Source organism: Tupaia chinensis, unplaced genomic scaffold (genome assembly GCF_000334495.1).
Source record: "Tupaia chinensis unplaced genomic scaffold, TupChi_1.0 Scaffold000362_1, whole genome shotgun sequence".
Classification (NCBI taxonomy): Eukaryota; Metazoa; Chordata; class Mammalia; order Scandentia; family Tupaiidae; genus Tupaia; species Tupaia belangeri.
Window position 1 is genome coordinate 4,452,462 of NW_006159859.1, and position 18,984 is coordinate 4,471,445.

At 35.9% G+C, this 18,984-nt stretch overlaps 1 protein-coding gene across 7 annotated transcripts in view; it reads left to right on the forward strand.

The window, feature by feature from the left end:
• The window catches only part of ADAD1 (adenosine deaminase domain containing 1), a 155,110-nt gene that overhangs the window by 12,140 nt on the left and 123,986 nt on the right, over positions 1-18,984 (forward strand). For all 7 annotated transcript variants that reach the window (XM_027773679.1, XM_006153126.3, XM_014589581.1 and 4 more), the window contains exons 6-10: positions 2,879-3,004; positions 9,428-9,551; positions 11,482-11,652; positions 13,062-13,291; positions 16,657-16,894. In XM_027773679.1, coding sequence (XP_027629480.1) covers positions 2,879-3,004; positions 9,428-9,551; positions 11,482-11,652; positions 13,062-13,291; positions 16,657-16,894 — 889 coding nt within the window. The remainder of the gene's footprint in view (positions 1-2,878; positions 3,005-9,427; positions 9,552-11,481; positions 11,653-13,061; positions 13,292-16,656; positions 16,895-18,984) is intronic.

Sequence of the window (18,984 nt, forward strand, 5' to 3'; positions counted from 1 at the left end):
AAGAGTGTGCAAACATCATCCTTCAGACTTATGGGTCAAAAACAGGAGTTGATTATTATAACTTTTGAAGAAAAAGGATTTGAAACAAACTAATGTCTTCTGAACATCTTTTGTTGGACCAGTTATAGAAGTAACCACTATTTTATAGCCCATGTATCTTGCTTTACATTTTTACCTGGACTGTTTCTTCATCAAAAATAATGATAGTTTGTTCTGAAGACAGACTCTTGATACTAAATTACACTAGAAATTAGGAATTTGAAATGAAAGAAATGGTGTTAAGTGCATTATTGTTTTTTTCCCTTCATCCTGCATTTCCAGCAATTTTAGACTATTTTAGTCATTTACCAGCCTGCATCTAAAGAGACAACCAGATTGTACTTGTTCTTCCTTCCTTTACCCATGTACTAAAAAGAGATATGCTGAATAACTAAGGTTTGGTTATACTCAAAATACTCATTTTTCCTTTATTCTAAATCAAGATCAAGAGATAATTGGTATATCATTGATTCCTAAATTTTCTTGATGATGTTTTTTAATGGGTAGCAAAACATTTTCTTGACACAAACACATAATTCTTGTCTGTCAGTGTTGATTACAGTGTACTTTTCTATATTACATGATATTAACTATATAGGACATGAATTAATGAATTATAGTACATTATTCCTGCAGAACCATTTAAAAAAGTGAAGATGCAGTGTTGGCTGCCTCCAATGTCTAAGCACAGTAAATGCAAAAAGGGGGATTTAGCAGGTCCCAGTTTTTACTTTTTAAAGGTAACATATATTTGTAAATTGTTTCTCAAAATTTCTGTAAGAAACTGGTAATGGTTGCATCTGGAGAGGGAAGCTTCTGAATAGTAAAAAGTAAAAAAAAAAAAAAACCTTAGTTTTTAAATACAAAAAAATTTAATATAGAAATTGCTACAGTGCTATCATACATTACTTGTGATATTCACCATTTGCTTTCTCTTCCAAATTTCATTTTGTGGTTAATTTTGTGACTGTTCCATTGTTCTTTTTGATAATATGAATTTGCCATTTTTTTGCCAATAAGAAAATATTATTAATGAGTAAAAATGTAAGTTTAATATAAACATGTAAATGGGCTAAGATGAGTTGTATCTGGTTAGCAGAATGTTATGACTGCTGTCATACTTTTAGCATTTATATGTCATTCAGAAAGTAATGATTGTTATACAGATTTAAAGAAATTAATATATCTTATCACACATTTCTGATATATACAAAACATGACAACAAGATTGTTTTATTGCTTTTTTCCCTCTGAAAATGCTAAGTGGACTCAGACCATTTAATATATTACCGACAGCCATCATGAAACACCAGGAACCATCAGTGGTTTATGGTTAAAGTTTAAGAAGCTCTGTATGAGGTGATTCTGCAACCTCTGTTTCTCTAAAACAGTGATTCTTCAATAGGGATATTACAGTCGTTTACATACAGGACTCTACTCCAGAATCTCAAGCTCCATCATTAAAAAAAAAAAAAAAAATTCTTGAGTGATTTCTTGATTATAAACCATTCAAGTGGTAACCCTATGTCTGTATGACTGTCTTCTTCCTTTTTCAAAGTTTGGTACTTTTTTAGTGGAAAACATGGAACTGTATCTGGAGTCTAGGGACTGTACAGTGGCACAGTGGTAAAAGACAGCACTCTGCAAGGCTGACCCTCACGAGAAGGTTCCAGGTTCATGGCCAGAAGACCTCCCCTGGACCTAAATACACCAGGCATGTATGTGCCTGTGATCCAGGGCTGGCTGAAACTGGGGGTGGATCGCAACATCAAGACCCTGTTGAGGATACACATGCAAACTCCCCCTCTGACTCTCTTTCTCTCTTTTGATCATGAAAGAAATAAACTTAAAAAAATCGTCTAGGGAACCAGCAGTTAGCGTAATGGCTATGTCCCTGGACTCCCACGTAGTCGACCGCAGTTCGCATCCTGGATCGGGTGGCTTAAAACTCACGCCGGGCGCATGTGCGTGCGTGCCCAAGATCCCGAGAAGAGAATGGAGGAGAAGTGATTGCGGTGTGAGCATCCCCTCTGGGGGATGATTTCTCGCTTTCTGTCTCTATGTCTCTCTCTGTCTGTCTGGTGAGCACACGCGCCCTATAGTGAAAACCTCTCCAAAAAATAGTCTAAATGTTTAGTGGCTTACTATGTTTCTCAGTAGTGCACAATGCCAAGGAAGTGTGTGTTTTGATTGTCATAGTAATTGGGGAGGACTACTGGCATTCAGTGGAATGTTGGTCATCTTCCAACATGTGAGAGAATCATGCACAACAAAAGTTATCTCATAGGACTTTTGAATATCTTGTCAGACTAAATTCTACAAATATGAATCACTCATCCTCTAGCATATTATACTGACAACTGACATATCTTTTTTTTTTTTTTTTTTTTTTTTTTTTTTTTTTTTTGCTATAGAGTGCTTGCATTTGCCAGAGAGAGAAGGAAAGTGAGTAAGCATCACCCAGTAAGGATGGACATGTCACAATGCCTTCTCCTCCATTCTCTTCTCAGAATGTGGAACATGCACTCAAAGTGTTTTCCAAGCCACTAGGTTCAAGACTCAACTATACAGTCAGCCATGTGAAATCTAGCCATCTTAACCACCATACCACTTGCTGACCCCTGATACATCATTTTACAAAAGTTACCCAAAAGGCTCACTAACTTCATCTTCAGAATTGCATACTTTAAAATCTCAAATCATAAGTTACAAATTTGTTTACATATTTCTACAATTTATTAATTTTATTATGAGATTGGAGTAAGAATAGTAAGAATTCTCTGGGGAAAAGCACAATGTTCTTCGGATTCATATTGCTTTTGATTTTTTTTTTTTCTAGAAGGGCGGTATATTCAATTTGCAAAGATTTCACAGATTGTTAAAGAAACATTTAATCAACTAATTTCTAATCATTCAGAATATCTGAAATGTAGCAATTCCTTGGCTGCTTTTATAATTGAGAGAGGTAAGTTCCAATATTGGGATGTGTTTGTGGAAAAACTGGTATCTTATAATTTGATCTATACTGTAATAGTGTTAACTATACTTGCTCTTATTGACAGTGCTAGTACATTGATTTGGAGTAACCATTTCTAGTAGGTGTAGGTCATTAAACATGTAGGTTCTCTAAGGTAGATAGAAAGTATACTGACCAATAACCAATAGAATACAAGAGAATGGTAAAAGACCTAAAACATCTTAAACCTTAACTCTGCTGGAGCTACTGCCATACTGAAAGCTAATCCTTATTATGACAAACATTGAAAAGGGGGTTATAAAAATTAGCATATTTTCTTAATTTTCAAGTAAGATTAAAATATGTAAAATTCTTGTGGCCATTACGTTGCAATTCTAACTATGTTTTTACCTTTTGTTTACCCTTTAATCTTCTGAGCTAATCATTAAATGAGGTTTAGATTAATCTTTGCATTAGATATTATGCAAATGGAGCATGCCTGTTCTTAAAATATTGAAATGCTCCAAACTCTGAAACTTTTTGAGCTCTGAAATGCCACACAGTTGGAAAAGTCCACACGTAAACTCGTGTGATAGGTTGCAGTCAAAATGCTGCAATGCAAAAATACTGTATAAAATTACCTTTGGTGAAGTGTAAGGCATATATGAAACAAATGAATTTCAATTTTTGAGTAGGTTTCATCTTCAAGATATGTGTGTGTGCATATGTGTGTGTGTCACAACACACCTAGTAAAAGACATTTCAGATGAGTATATTCAACTATTAAATGATAGAATATCAGATTTGGTTCTTGGTCTTAAGATTTTATGCTCAACATGAGAATAGAAAATACAAATATTCAGGTTGAAAGACTAAGATGATAAAAAATGAAACTTGTTTTTTGTAATGCAAAACACATGAACATTTTTATGAGATATCAAAGGCTTAAAATCTGTTAGAACAGGTGACACTTAAGCTGTAACTTCAAGGGTACATAAGGTTTAGATAAATAGAAGAAAGGACATTTGTGAAGTAAAAAGAAAAAACATGAAGAAAGAGAAGCAGTGGGAAAACTATGGGACAATGGGGAGGTAAGTTTATTGCTAAAAAGAGTAGTTTATATCCAGGATGTACTACAAGATACCATTACATTGCTAAGATGGTGCCTGATTAGAAGTGGCTTAGAGGGACCAGCAGTTAGCGTAATGGCTATGTCACTGGACTCCCACGTAGTCGACCGTGGTTCGAGTCCTGGACCCGGTGGCTTAAACTCACGCCGGGCACATGTGTGTGCGTGCCCAAGATCCCGAGAGGAGAATGGAGGAGAAGGGATTGTGGCGTGGCCATCCCCCCTGGGGAGTGATTTCTCGCTTTCTATCTCTCTGTCTCTCTCTGTCTGGTGAGCGCATGCGCCCTATAACAAAAACCTCTTCAAAAAAAAAAGTGGCTTAGAGTGGCATAGGACCTATCACAGTTAGATTTAATAAAATTAGTAAAAATCTCTGAAAGATTTTAAACATAGAATGTGCTGTAATTGTTGGGTACATTATCAGTCTGCTTTGCTACTTAATTTTTTTAGGCATGTTATATACTCAATAGCTCTATGCTTCAATTTTCCTCTCATTTCTTAAGACGAGGTAATAGAAACAGTAACAATCCCTACTTCGTGGGGTTGTTCAAATATAACAGTTGAATTAAGTAGTACAGACCTTGGTGTTTAGTAAAATCTTGATAAATTGCACTTGATTAAGGTACATTGATGTCTAAGCAATACTTGACAATTTTTTAAAAAGATTACAGGGGTTGAAACTTAATTAGGGAATCACAACAGGTGGTGTGATTCATTGCTAACTTTAGAGTTGAACATGATCAGGAAAAGAAAATTATATTTTTAAAACCATGATGTGATAAGATGAAAATGACAATAAATTTTAGATGAAGTGAAATGAATGAAAAGAAACACCATTATTTCAAGTTTACGTAGGAGAATAGTGTTTTCATATACTCAGCTAATCTGGAAGCTGGTGTGAAGTTGGGTGGGGGAAAGCAGGGGTGAGAAAAATAGATATGGTTTTAGAAAATATGAGTATGAATGTGAAATGGGACGCCTCAGTGAAGTCAAATGAATGTTCTTAGAGAAGTCAATAAATTTCTTAGAAACCTTTCCTCATTTATTTAAGTGGGTTTGTAAGATGCTGTCAAGTCCAAATATTCTCTCCCTTATCACCAAATCTATATACTTCCCTGCTTTTGTCTCTATATTCTCCTAAGAGAGGGAGAATCTCTCCCGTTGTATACTAATTATTTCACTTATGCTCTGATTTTATTCCCTCTGACATCGATGAATTCCTTTCAGTTATCTCTTTTTCCTGAATTATCAAACCCAAGGATCTCTCCGAAGCATTGTACGTGTAGTTACAGAGTTAAGAAAGAAAGGGAGTTTTTGGTTACACTATTGCCCATTGTAATTCAGAGCTTTCATCATCATTCTAGAACTTAAACTGACACTATAGAATTTATTTAAGGGAAGATTTACAGACCTGGTTATTGAGTCAAAGTCAGCATTCAAAGGGTCACGTTTGTATCCTAGGGATGAAAGCAGTCTGTGCCGAGGTGTTTCTGAATATTTTGCTTTCATTTCTCCAGTATTTTGGAAAGTCTAGCTTCCCAAACTTCTGTCCTAAAAATAAAATAAACCATTATTGGGTACCAGCAGATGGTGCAGTGGTTATGTCACTGGACTCCCACATGGCCAACCATGGTTCGAGTCCCAGATCCAGCGACCTCAAACTCAGGTGGGGCGTGTGTATGGTATGCCCAAGATCCCTAGAGGAGAATGAAGGAAAATAGAGTGCTGTGGTATGGCCATCCCCCCAGGGAGCAAATTCTCATTTTCTGTCTTTGTCCAGGGAGTGCACATTCCCTATAGCAGAAGTCTCATAAATAAATAAATAAATAAATAAATAAATAAAGCAAAGCCTTTCTTTAAACCTTTTGCACCTTCCTACTTAAATCCAAAGTTATTGTTTCCTTGGGTTTATCTGAACTTCATGAAGAAGCAATTTACAACCTCTGTATCTGCCCTTAATGCCTATTTAGCTTTATTCTCTACTATTTCTTGGAAACTGTTCTTGTCAAGGCTACCCACTGTCTGCACATTGCAAATTCCAAGAAGTTTTGTTACTTATTCATTCTGCTTTCCAGAAACATCTAACATCTGTTTGACACATCTTTTTCTATCATACCAACATTTGCCTGGTTTACTTGCTCTTTACCCTCCCCTCACGACACTTGCCAAATTTTAAGTATACAATACGCTATTACTAACTGTAGTCACCATGCTGTATATTAGGTCTCCAGAACTTAATTTTATAACTTCAATTCTGTACCCTTTGACCAATAGCTCCCCACTTCTTCTATCTCCAATGTGCTAGCAAACACTACTCTGTTAGTTTACCGTTTTAGATTCCACATGTAAAGGAGATCAGGCAATATTTGTGTGTTCTTATGTCTAGCTTAACATGTCTTCCAGATTTATTTGTGTTATTACAAACGGCAGCATTTTCTCTTTTTAAAATGCGCATATATGTGTGTGTATACATATGCATCACAATTTATCTGTTTTTAAGGCTGTATACATATATACACACACATCTCACAACGACTACATATAAAGATAAATAGATATCAGAATGTATCTGTTTATCTGTTGATGCAGGTTGTTTCTGTACCTTGGCTATTGTGATTAATGCTTCAGTGAACATGAGAGTTAAGATATCGCTTCAGTATATTTTTTTCTTTCAGATATATGTACACTCAGAAGTGGGATTGCTGGATCATGTGACAGTTATTTATTTTTTTTGAAGAATTTCCATATTGGTATAATGGCTATACCAGTTTATATATGTATAAGAGCCCCTTTTTATCTCCATCCTTATCCTTATCTTTTGACTTTTTGATAACAGCCACCCTAATGTGTGACTAGCTCATGGTTTTGATTTACATTTCTCTGATGATTAGTGATGTTGAATAGCTTTTCATCTAAACGGAGGCTTTTTTTGTTTGTTTTTACTTTTATAAGAGTTATTTATATATGCTTGATACTAATCCCTTACTGAGTTTGCAAATATTTCTTCCCATTTCATGGGTTGCCTTTTTATGATTACTTTGCTGTACAAAAAGGAGTGGTCTTGAAATGTAACCCAAAATACTTTTTGCTACTTTACATTCATTAGCTTCCCATAGCTCTTTTGTAAAACCCACAAACTCTTCAGCATGGTATATGATACCTGTTTCTCCAGCCTCAGCTTATTCTATCCTCTCTACCCTCCTTACTAATAAAGCTACCCTAGTTTTTCTCTCAGCCCAGATGGTGCACACATGCTGTTTGTTTTGAATGGAATAATCTTTCTCTTACTCCTCACACTTCTCTCTCCTCTTGCTGAATGTTAAATTTCAATTTCTTAGGGAGGGACTCTGCTAGAGGTATGCATGAGGTAACTTAAAAAAAGAATTATTTATTTAATTTTATTTATTCATTTATTTATTTTAATTTGACCAGAGAGAGACACACAGAGAGGGAAAGTGAGAAACCAAGCCACCAGGTCTAGGACTCAAACCATGGTTTACCATGTGAGAATGTCCAGCACCTTAGCCACCACCCACCTGCTGGTCCCAATGAGGTAGCTTTTCACATATTATTCTTCATATCAGCCCTGTATTTGTTTCTTCAGAGCACTTATCACAATTTTGGGGATTTCCAATTTTTTGGTTATTCTTATATGTTTCTCCTACTACAAGCTTTATGAGAGCATGCCTTGCTCAACTTTTTACTCCTAACATTTACTTCAGTGCCTGGAACCTGATAAGTACTTTCATAGAATTAGTGAAATTATTTTAGATAGTTGCAGATGTAAAACTGAACTTTGAAAGACTAAAACTGGAAATTTTCTGAAATCATCAACACAGAAATAAAAGGTAGAATGAGGGGAATATGGGGTAATAAGCTAATCACTAGGCTATACAAAGGTCTCATAGTTAGGATGTGGGAGGAAAAAAATGGCCATTTAAATGGTTTATTTTTGGAATAGAGTTTCAAGGAAACTTTAAGTGGGGCACAGCAAAATGAATAGAGAAAAGCTACTGAAAAACATAATGAAGTTCTTCTTAAAAACAGTTTAAGTAGAACAGAAAAACTATAATTTTGTTTGTAGAAAGTTTGAGTGGAGGGCCAGCAGGTGGTTTAGTAGGTAAGATGCTCAATCCCACATAACTGGCTGAGTGCTTCAAGTCTCAGACCTGGTGGGTTGAAAAATAACATCAGGTGCATGTTCATGTGCACCCAAAATCCCTAAAGGAGAGTGGAGGAGAAGGGATTATGGCAAGACCATCCACTCTAGGGGGTATTTTCTCAGTTTCTATCTGTCCCTTCAGCAAGTGCCTGTGCCCTGTAGCAAATTTACAAAAAATATTGAATGGATTAACAGAAAATAGAGACTTTCATATAGTGAGCTTTTTTTTTTTTTAGGACAGAAGTAGAATGGCACACGGAATCTCTTAGAAAGTCACGTAACTCTATATGTAAAAGAAATCATGCATGTTTACCAAAGATATTTGGTGATTCTTTTGATTGTGCTAAGAATTTAGACGCATTAAAAGTATATAAGACATCTGCCTTTTTAATTGTATTAATTTAAATTGTTTTCTTCTGGGACCAGTAGTTAGCGTAATGGCTGTGTTGCTGGACTCCCATGTAGTCAACCGCGGTTCAAGTCCCGGACCCGGCGGCTTAAACTCATGCCCGGCGCGTGGGCATGCATGCCCAAGATCCCAAGAGGAGAATGGAGGAGAAGGGATTGCAGCGTGGTCATCCCCCCTGGGGGATGATTTCTCGCTTTCTGTCTCTGTCTCTCTGTCTGTCTGGCGAGCGCACGCACCCTATAGCAAAAACCTCTCCATAAATAAATAAATAAATAAATAATTGTTTTCTTCTTAGAAGACTTATATAAGACACTTACTGAAACCATAGAATTATTTTCCATATTTCCCTTCAGTATATTTTACTAAATTAAAAATGGGATAGAGGGGGACCAGCAGTTGGTGTAATGGCTATGTCCCATGTAGTCGATTGCGGTTCAAGTCCTGGACCTGGTGGCTCAAACTCATGCCGGGTGTGTGTGCGTGCATGCCTAAGATCCCGAGAGGAGAATGGAGGAGAAGGGATTGTGGCATGGCCATCTTCCCTGGGGAGTGATTTCTCGCTTTCTGTCTGTCTGTCTCTGTCTTTCTGGCGAACACACGTGCCCTATAGCAAAAACCTCTCAAAAAAAAATTAAAATAAAATAAATAAAAATGGGATAGAGGTGGGAGCTGATCATAGAGAAGAGGGAGGGAAGTTAAAATAACCTGCCACTGTTTACCTTTTTCTTTTAGCTGGGCAGCACGAAGTTGTAGCTATAGGCACAGGTGAATACAATTACAGCCAGTGCATTAAACCAAATGGAAGGGTGTTGCATGACACTCATGCTATTGTTACAGCACGAAGGTCTCTGCTAAGGTAAGGTAACATTTTTTAATGGCATCAAATTTTAATGCTTTCAGCTAAAAGTGACTGCATAGAAATGTCTTTTTATACAGATGAAGCTTTACTGATAATTGAGCCAAGGATGTGTCTCTTTGTCAAGCCTGATTATTTTACTTTTGGAAACCTTATCATAGTAACTGCAATGTGCAGTCTGTGAATTTTTTTGGCCTCTACTAAGACCTTGTGAGTCTGACAACTTGTTTTAAAGATAAAAATACCTTTATTTACTAAAGTAACTGCATATATAGCCTTAGATCTGCAACAAGTAGCCTTCGTCTTATTTCATTTTTGAATTAGCCATCCTTATTGAAGGGCAGCACCAGAAACCTAAACTGACATGGTCCATGCAAAGTTTACTGTATAGCAGAGTATAGATAAGGCACTCTTCAGACTGGCATACCTCAAAGAGAAATAGAGAAAGGCAGTTGAAGTAAGCACTCCTAGTTTCTTTTTCCAAACTTACTGGTTACTCTGCTGTTTATAGGAAGGATGTCTAGCAAGTGTGGGAGAGAGGCCAGGTATTGTTAGTATTTGAAAACATGTAGAGTAGGAAATGAGTGTAACCTACCATCATGGTAAACATTCAGTTCTCATAAGTCATTGAGCTTACTGTTTATCACCTTTTCAAATTAGATTTTCAAATACAAGAATAGGAAAATAAATCTATCACCCAGCTTCAACAATTATTAGTATTCTGCTGTTCTTGTTTAATTTCTGCATTCTTTTTTGTTGTTGCTGTTTCCCTTGCTGGAGTATTTTAAAACACATTAGATACATTTACCTGAAAAACAGAAGTAGGTATCTCTAATAATAAGGGGAGATTTTTTTATAATCTTAAAAATAAGGTATTAGAGAAGTCCATGAGAATATTGCAACTCATTATCCTTTTACTTGCCTTGTTGGTTTATGGAATTATTTGACTTCTTTAAAGTTATCTCTTTCATGTTATTTTTTCCCATGATTGGCATTTTTATGTACTGGGGCATAATTTTTTTATTGCATATTACTACTGATGTGATTTAATGGAAGTACATTTAAAAAAATTTAATAAGCAAATATTTGTCCCTGGTTTGATTAGTTGTAGGCTTTTCAAGAGCTCTTCTTTACTTCTTAATACAAGTTGTAGTGTTCATTGTTTTTGTTCCTCTGCTCTTTTTTTTTTTCCTTTAAAACCACTAAGAAACGGTAATCACAGGTCCTTTTTATTTTTAAAGTAGTAGTAGTTTGGGTAGGGAAGGAAAAATAGAAGTCAGGCAGAAATGTGACTTCACTTGGGAGACTGGGAACAGAACTGTCTGAGAAAGAAGGGAGGAATCAGCAGATAAATGGTCTTTTTCAGGTTATGACATTGAAGATAAGTACGAAATAGAAGTAAAATGGTAGTCTAGAAATGGTGTTTTAAGGCAGGTTACATGGCAGATGGGGCTCCAGTTGAGGACTTCTTGAAGGGCTTACTTTTTCATTAAATACACAAGGTTATTCTAGGAATTTTTAATCAATATCAGCACTTCAGACATTTGGGGACATTGTTCATGGCATGATTATGATGCTCATTAAAATATAGCTTTTAGGACCAGCATGTGATATGGTGGTTAAGGTGCTGGATTCCAATATGGCTGACCACAGTTTGAGTCCTGGATTTGGCAATTCGAAAATCATGCCAGGCACATATGTATGCATACCCAAAATACTGGGAAGAGAAGGGATGGCATGGCCATCCCCCTGGGTGATTTCTCACTTTCCTTCTGTTTCCCTCCAGTGAGCACATTGCACACTATGAGAAAAAGAAACAAAACCTTCTTAAGGAAATAGATCTTTTATAAATTGTATTACTTTATCAAGTATACTATTGCAAATCTTTCTATTTTTAAATTATTTTTAAATTGTTGAATGTATCATTTAGGTATTTCTATAGACAGCTTCTACTCTTCTATAGCAAAAATCCTGCTATGATGGAAAAATCAATATTTTGTACAGAGCCAGCCTCTAATCTCCTCACTCTAAAACAGAATATCAACATTTACCTCTATATGAACCAATTGCCTAAAGGATCAGCCCAGATTAAGTCACAATTGTAAGTATTATGAAAGTTGTTTTTAAAAGCAAGTAAGATGGCCTTGCCATATATTCTAAATCCCTAGAGCAAATAAATTTATATCTATCCATATTCTCCCTCTAGCCTTGAGTTGTTATTTGTGTCCTGTACAGTATGCGGGAATCTACAAATACTTTCCCACCCTTCCCACTGTACCTAACCTGTTACTGCAGTCATGTTGCCTCATAATGATGTTTTGGTCAGTAGTAGATCACATGTACAACTGTGGTCCTGTGGATGATAGAGCTGAAAAATTCCTTTCACCTAATGTTGTAGCTATTTAAATATGTAGTAGCACAATGCATTACTCACTTGTTTATGGTGGTGCTGATGTAAGCAGACCTACTGTGCTGCCAATATAAAAGCTTTGCACATATAATAGTGCGCAGTATGTAATACTTGATAATAAATGGCTGTGATGGATGTTTATGTACCTACTGTACTTTTTACCATTATTTTAGAGTTGCCTGCAGTATTCAGTATAGCATATACAGGTTTGAGCCTAGGAGCAATAGACTGTGCCATATAGCCTAGGTGTAGTAGACGGTACCATTTAGGTTTGGGTAAGAAACTCTGTGGTGGTCACACATGATATCACAGGAACGCATTTCTCAGGACATATTGTTAAGCCACACACGACTGCATCTAAGAATTTCATGTGCCTTACCACTTTCTTTCTTATGCTATTGCAAATCTTCATTCTTTAAGACTTCATAAAACATAGGAAAAAAAGAATGTATGCATTATTCATATACAAATACAAGAACTAAGAAAAACTTCATTGCTTTGATGAATGGGTAGCATCAGGTAGCATAAAATGTAAATATTACAGACAAGTAGAAACAAGAAAGTAAAATTCATCTTAAGTACCTGACCATCTAATGATATCCATGGATACTATTTTGATCAGTATTCTTCCAGTAATACCTTTGAAAATAAGGACAGTGTTCTCTAGACAGAAACTTCAAGAGAAATAATTTTAGATTTTATTATTTTAACATTTTATTCAAGATTAATCTTGAATAAGAATTGTCAGTTTTTTCCTTCATTCTCTCTCTTTGTAGTTTTCAGAAATTTTCCTTTAGAAAAGGAAAATAACTCACAAGCTATGATAGGGACAAAAATTAGTTTTTTGTTTCAAATTAAGACATAATGAAGTGATATATGAAAATTATACCAGAAGGTCAAAATGTGGTTTATTTCTATTTCATCTTAATCTCATAGAATAAGTCACTCTTATTCCTACCTTGCTTAATGTTTGTGTCTGTTTTTGGAATTAAGTGTATACTGGCAAGTTAAATATGTTAGAGAACAATCATTAGGTACAAATAGTTTTTACTTTGTCACCATTGTTTTTTAAAAGAGTAAACTTTATTTTCTTCTGTTAGACGTCTAAATCCACATTCTGTATCTGCATTTGAAGCCAATGAAGAGCTGAGTCTCCATGTGGCTGTTGAAGGCAAAATTTATCTGACCATTTACTGTCCTGCAGACGTTGTTAACAGAATAAGCAGTATGTCCTCAAGTGACAAATTGACAAGATGGGAAGTGCTTGGTGTGCAGGGAGCATTGCTGAGTCACTTTATACAGCCAGTTTATATCAACAGTATACTTGTTGGTGAGTGGGATTTCAGTATTTCCTGGCCTTTTTCACAAAGTAAATTCTCTGTTTTAGCCTACCAGTATAAAAATCAGCTTTTGCATACTGAAACATTATTTAAGATAATAGCATAGACCCATTGTTTTATTCAGTTGTTCATTACATGGTAACTCTTAGATACACTAAAGATGACAAAATTTGTATGTTATCAGGAGGTTAAGAATTAATTTTTTATTTAACCAGTTAGGTTCTGTCTTAAACTTAAAATTTGGCCTGCACAGTATTTAATCCCCCTACCCACCCTTTCTTTTAGTAGAAGATACTTCCTTGAACTTATCAAATCTAGAGATTTTATTTATTCCTCTCTGAAATAAAAAAATGGTAACTGCCCATTTTGGCTCTTTTTTTATTGTTTTGTTTTTAAAAAGAAAGGAAAGGAGGAAAAATAGTTGTATTTACTCATTTGGTACCTCCTGTATAAGTTTATCTGCCCAAATACTTTAAGAATGTTCATCCAGAAGACTTTCCATATACTGATTCAAATTGTAGAATTGGAGGATATTGAATATCAAATGCTGATTCCTTCCTAGTGAAGGAATTCATTTTAAATATAGTTCATGGGCTTTAAAGAAGCAATAAAAAACGTTAAAGATTATGTTATTCAGTCCTCCCCACATCCCCAGATCACTAAATGTGGTTCAGAATGTTAATAAAATGCTTGCCCAAAGTACTGTAATATCTTACTGGTCGAGTTTAGAGTCAAACCCAGTTTTCATGATTTTTCATACTGCTGCAGTGGTACATTTTTTTATAAGGAGGACAAAGGGCTTTTTAAAAGAATTATTTTATATTAACTTTATTTATTATTATTATTTTCCAATTTGATCTGAGAGAGAAGGGAAAGTGAGAAAGGAATCACTAGAAGCCCCCAGGTCTGGGACTTGAACCACAGTCAACCATATGGGAGTCCAGAACCTTTAACCATCCACCACCTGCCAACCTCTGGTAGATATTTTTTGTATAAACTGCTGTCATGTCAGGTCTTTGAATCTACATCTTCTGTTCATTTTACATAAAATATTAGAATCTTAGATCTTATATTTCCCAATTTTTTTTTTCTGAAGTGTATCTTTAATTTGGCTAGCCTTTATTTACCAGTACTTCTTGATTTGGGACACTCAAAGGAGTGCTTCGAAAAAGGATGTTGAGGCCAGCAGGTGGCATGGTGATTAAGGCACTGGATTCTCACAGGACTGACCGCAACTTAAGTCCTGAACTCAGAGGACTTGAAAATCACACCAGGTGCAAGTACATGCATGCCAAAATCCTGACAGGAGAATGGAGGAGAAGGAATTGGGGCATGACCATCTCCCCCAGGGGTGATTTCTTATTTTCTCTGTGTCTTTCTCTCTGGTGAGCACACACACACAAACACACTAGCAAAAATCTCTTTAAAAAAATAAAGAAAAGATAAAGGATGTCAAAAACAACTCTTGTCCTGGGACCACCAGATAGTAGTAGTTGATCACTGTTTGAGTCCTAGACCCAGCAGCTTAAAACTCACACCAGCTACGAGTGTATGCATGCCCAAAAGCCCAAGAGGAGAATGGAGGAGGGATTATGATGTGGGCATACCCTGTGGGGGGTGATTTCTCACTCTCTGTCTCTGTCTCTCTGGTGGGCACACGTACCCTATAGCGAAAACCTCTTAAAAACAAACAAACAAACAAAACCCCCTCATGTCCTTTTTAAGTAATTTTCTAGTGCCTACATAAAATGAGTGCAAGTCCTAGTAACTAACTCAACAAACAGTGATATGGAAATAAAACTTTGTGAAACAAGTGCATATAAAGATTCTGTTGTGAAAACCTCTATCATCCTGAGAAATAGATTACTTTCAAATTATTTTTAAATTAGGAATTGCAGTGCTCTAACTTCTCTTTTAAGTTAGATAGAGCTCAGTATTTTGTATTAATGACATTACATCTTTATAAGATTTTTTTCTTTGACAACTATTATAACTGAGAATTCAAAACTTTGGGCGTTGCCTATCTTTTTTTTTTTCTTTTTTGGAGAGTTTGCTATAGGGCACGTGCGCTCACCAGACAGAGAGAGAGAGAGACAGACAGAAAGTGAGAAATCACCCCCCGGGGGTATGGCCACGCCGCAATCCCTTCTCCTCCGTTCTCTCGGGATCTTGGGCACGCACGCACAAGCACCCGGCGTGAGTCCCAAGCCACTGGGTTTGGGATGCAAACCGCGGTTGACTACATGGGAGTCCACGGACATAGCCATTATGCTAACTGCTGGTCCCTTGCCTATCATTTTAATCATAATAAGTTATAATACATTTTGTTGTGAAATTAGAATATTGTGGTACTGGAACAGTTGTAATTTGTGATTATTAGATGAGAGAAAGTAACTCACTGTCTCCAACTATTTTGCAGCCTGATTTATCAGCTAGTGGTGCTAATCCAATGTCATCAGAGGAAATCAAGACAGAACGAACCTATTTTTTTCTGGCAGATATTTGTAAAAAGTTTCTTTCTGAGTCAGCTCTAGCTTTTTGTTTTTATTTATTTCACTGACTTTTTAAAAGTTATTTTCTGTGTAAGAGTCATTTTTTTCCTTTTTTTCAGTTTTGCTTTAGGGTGCAAGCACTCTACTTGCCAGAGAGAGACTGGGAAAGGGGAAGGGATGGAGGGAGGGAAAGTAAGGCAGTGGGACTTGAGAAACCACCCCCCAGGGTGGATGGCCACACTGTAGTCCCTTCTCCATTCTCTTCTTGGGATTCTGGGCCCTCACTCACAAAAGCCCAGCATGATTTTCTTTTCTTTCTTTAATAAAAAAATATTTTTTTATTTAACTAACTAACTAGCTTGCTCCTTCCCTCCCTCCCTTCCTCCCTTCCTCCCTCCCTCCCTTCCTTCCTCCCTCTCTTTCAGTTTGATCAGAGAGGGACAAATTGAGAAAGCAAGCTGCCAAGTCCAGGACTTGAACCATGGTTGGCCATGTGGGAGTCCAGTGCCCTTAACCACCATGCCACCTGCCAGCCCCCCTAGTGTGATTTTCAAGCTACCAGGTCTAGGACTTGATCCACACAGTCAGCCATGTGAAATCCAGTTGCCCCAACCTCCATACTACTTGCTAGCCCATGTAAGGGTCTTTTTTGAATGGAAATTTTGACTGTTACATCAGGATTCTGATAAACAATATGGTGGAAATAGCTGCTGAGAGAGTAGAAGTAGAAAAGAAAAGGTTGAAAGATAAGGAATAGGTAAGTGGGCTTTAGATTATTTTCAGCATTTCGTTCTATTCTTTTCTTTCTTTCTGGTGTAGGTTTTTGATACTGAACTTCTGACTGTTGTGCTTTTGCTTTGTAGGTGATGGGAACTGCAGCGATACTAGAGGCTTAGAAATTGCTATAAAGCAACGTGTGGATGATGCACTCACTTCAAAACTTCCAATGTTTTACTTGGTCAACAGACCTCATATTAGTTTAGTACCCTCTGCATATCCACTTCAAACAAACTTGGAATACAGATCCCTGAGTCTGAATTGGGCACAGGGAGATATTTCTTTGGAAATTGTGGATGGACTAAGTGGAAAGATCACTGAAAGGTTAGAATTATGAATTTCCTTAAAAGTCATGTATTACTTTAGTGAAATAATAAAATGAGGCGTTTAAAAAATTATTCTAATGCTTTAAAAATCATGTAATGAATTCTGGACCATAATATTCATTACCATTACTAAGTGTAATGTTTTGCAGGCATTGTACTAAATGTACACGTGTGTGTGTGTGTCTGTGTGTGTGTCTGTCTGTGTATGTATTTGTTCATTTAATCAGAAGACAGGCCCGGAGAAATTATAGTTATAAAGCTTACTAAAGTTATATAGCAAGTGCTAGAGCCAGCATTCAAACCCAAGGAACCTGGCTCCAGAACTTGTTCTTTTCCAAGTATCATTCATTACTATTAGCAATTGGAATCATCTAACTTACCTGAAAAATTCCATTTCTTCTACTGACTCTGACTTTGGGATCTAGGGCTTAGGAATCTGTACTATTTGTACACTCCCCCAGATATTAAGTACACTTAAGTATACCCAAGCAGTAAATGACAGAGCTGGGATTCTGATCCAGATACATTATTTCTAAAGTCCTTGTTCCAAACCATAATATTCTGTGTGCTTTAGATAGTTTTTCTTATTACCCCTGCCATTAACTATCAAGTAAAAATAATACCAGTTTTTTAGTGTGAGCATAATTTTATAATGAGGCAAACAATGTTCACAGTTTAAATGCCTAAAATTACTTCCTTTGAAAGGATGGATTTATTTATTTATTTATTTTAGACAGATTTTTTTTGCTGTAGGGCACATGCACTCACCAGAAAGACAGAAATCGAGAAGTTACCCCATGCTGCAATTCCTTCTCCTTCATTCTCCTCTCGGGATCTTAGGCACACATGCACACACGCCCAGCATGAGTTTAAGCCACAGGGTCTGGGGCTCAAACTGTGTTTGACTACATGGGAGTCTAGTGACATAGCCATTACGCCAACTACTGGTCCCAAAAGGATGGATTTAAATTAAAACCTATATTTATGTTTGTTGGTATGAGCTTGGTGAAATATAACACTGATTATTTCAGCTAGGACGAATTATACCATTTATGCTTTGGATCAGCATAAATCCATGTTTTAGTGTTAATAGCAAACTTAACTATGCACATTCAAACAAAAATGACTTACAAAAGACATTAAAAAACTGTTCACTGAAAACATAAAATAATGCATGACAAAGATTAATTAATAAATGTAAAAGCTGAACTCATTTATTATGGTCAAATTCATTCCAAGTGATTACAAACATAAATAAAGCCTAAAATATAATCTAAATATTAGATAAAGTGTAGGTCAGTCCCAAAAGCATTGTAATAAGACAAATATACTTCAGCAATATGAAGAATATAATTTATAAGGAAGACAGAGCAGTTATGAATATGTAGCAAGTAACATTAATAGTATCAAATTCATAAAACAATTACAGAAGAGAAAAAAACAAACATACTACTAGTGAAGACAATAATTGGTAGATCAAGTAGACAGAACAGTAAACAAATATATAGCCATTTTAAATGACAGTAAGCTAAATTTTATTACTTTGGTATGCCACCATGAAAATATAAAATACACCTACTTTTCAAGAAACTGTAGGATGTTGACAGAAATTGACCATGTGTTAGGACACAGACACAAAGAAAATGTCTAATTCAAAAAAGTAGAAGCAATGTAGGTTCTGATTATCAAACTGTAACAAAATCAAAACACTGAATACTTCTTTTACAAGGTCTGCTACCCATTCTTTCTTAGAATAGTTTCTTGAAAATTCATTTAGGTTACAAAATATTTAAACAGCCTTTTAATATGTTTATTGTCTAACATGAGTTCATAAGTTTTGCTATATGTGTATATCTGTGTAACTATTGCTACAGTCAAAATGCAGCATATTTTCATCATCTCAGAAAGTATTTCCATGCTTCTTTCCGTCAATTCTTGGTAGAACCACTATTTTAATTTGTATCACCATAGATTAATTTTACTTCAAACAATGGAAATGTTGTAAATATAACTCTTCTGCATTAATTTTTGATGCACTACCATAATATCTTAAACTATAATTTAAAAATTCAACTCTAGGAAGTAAAT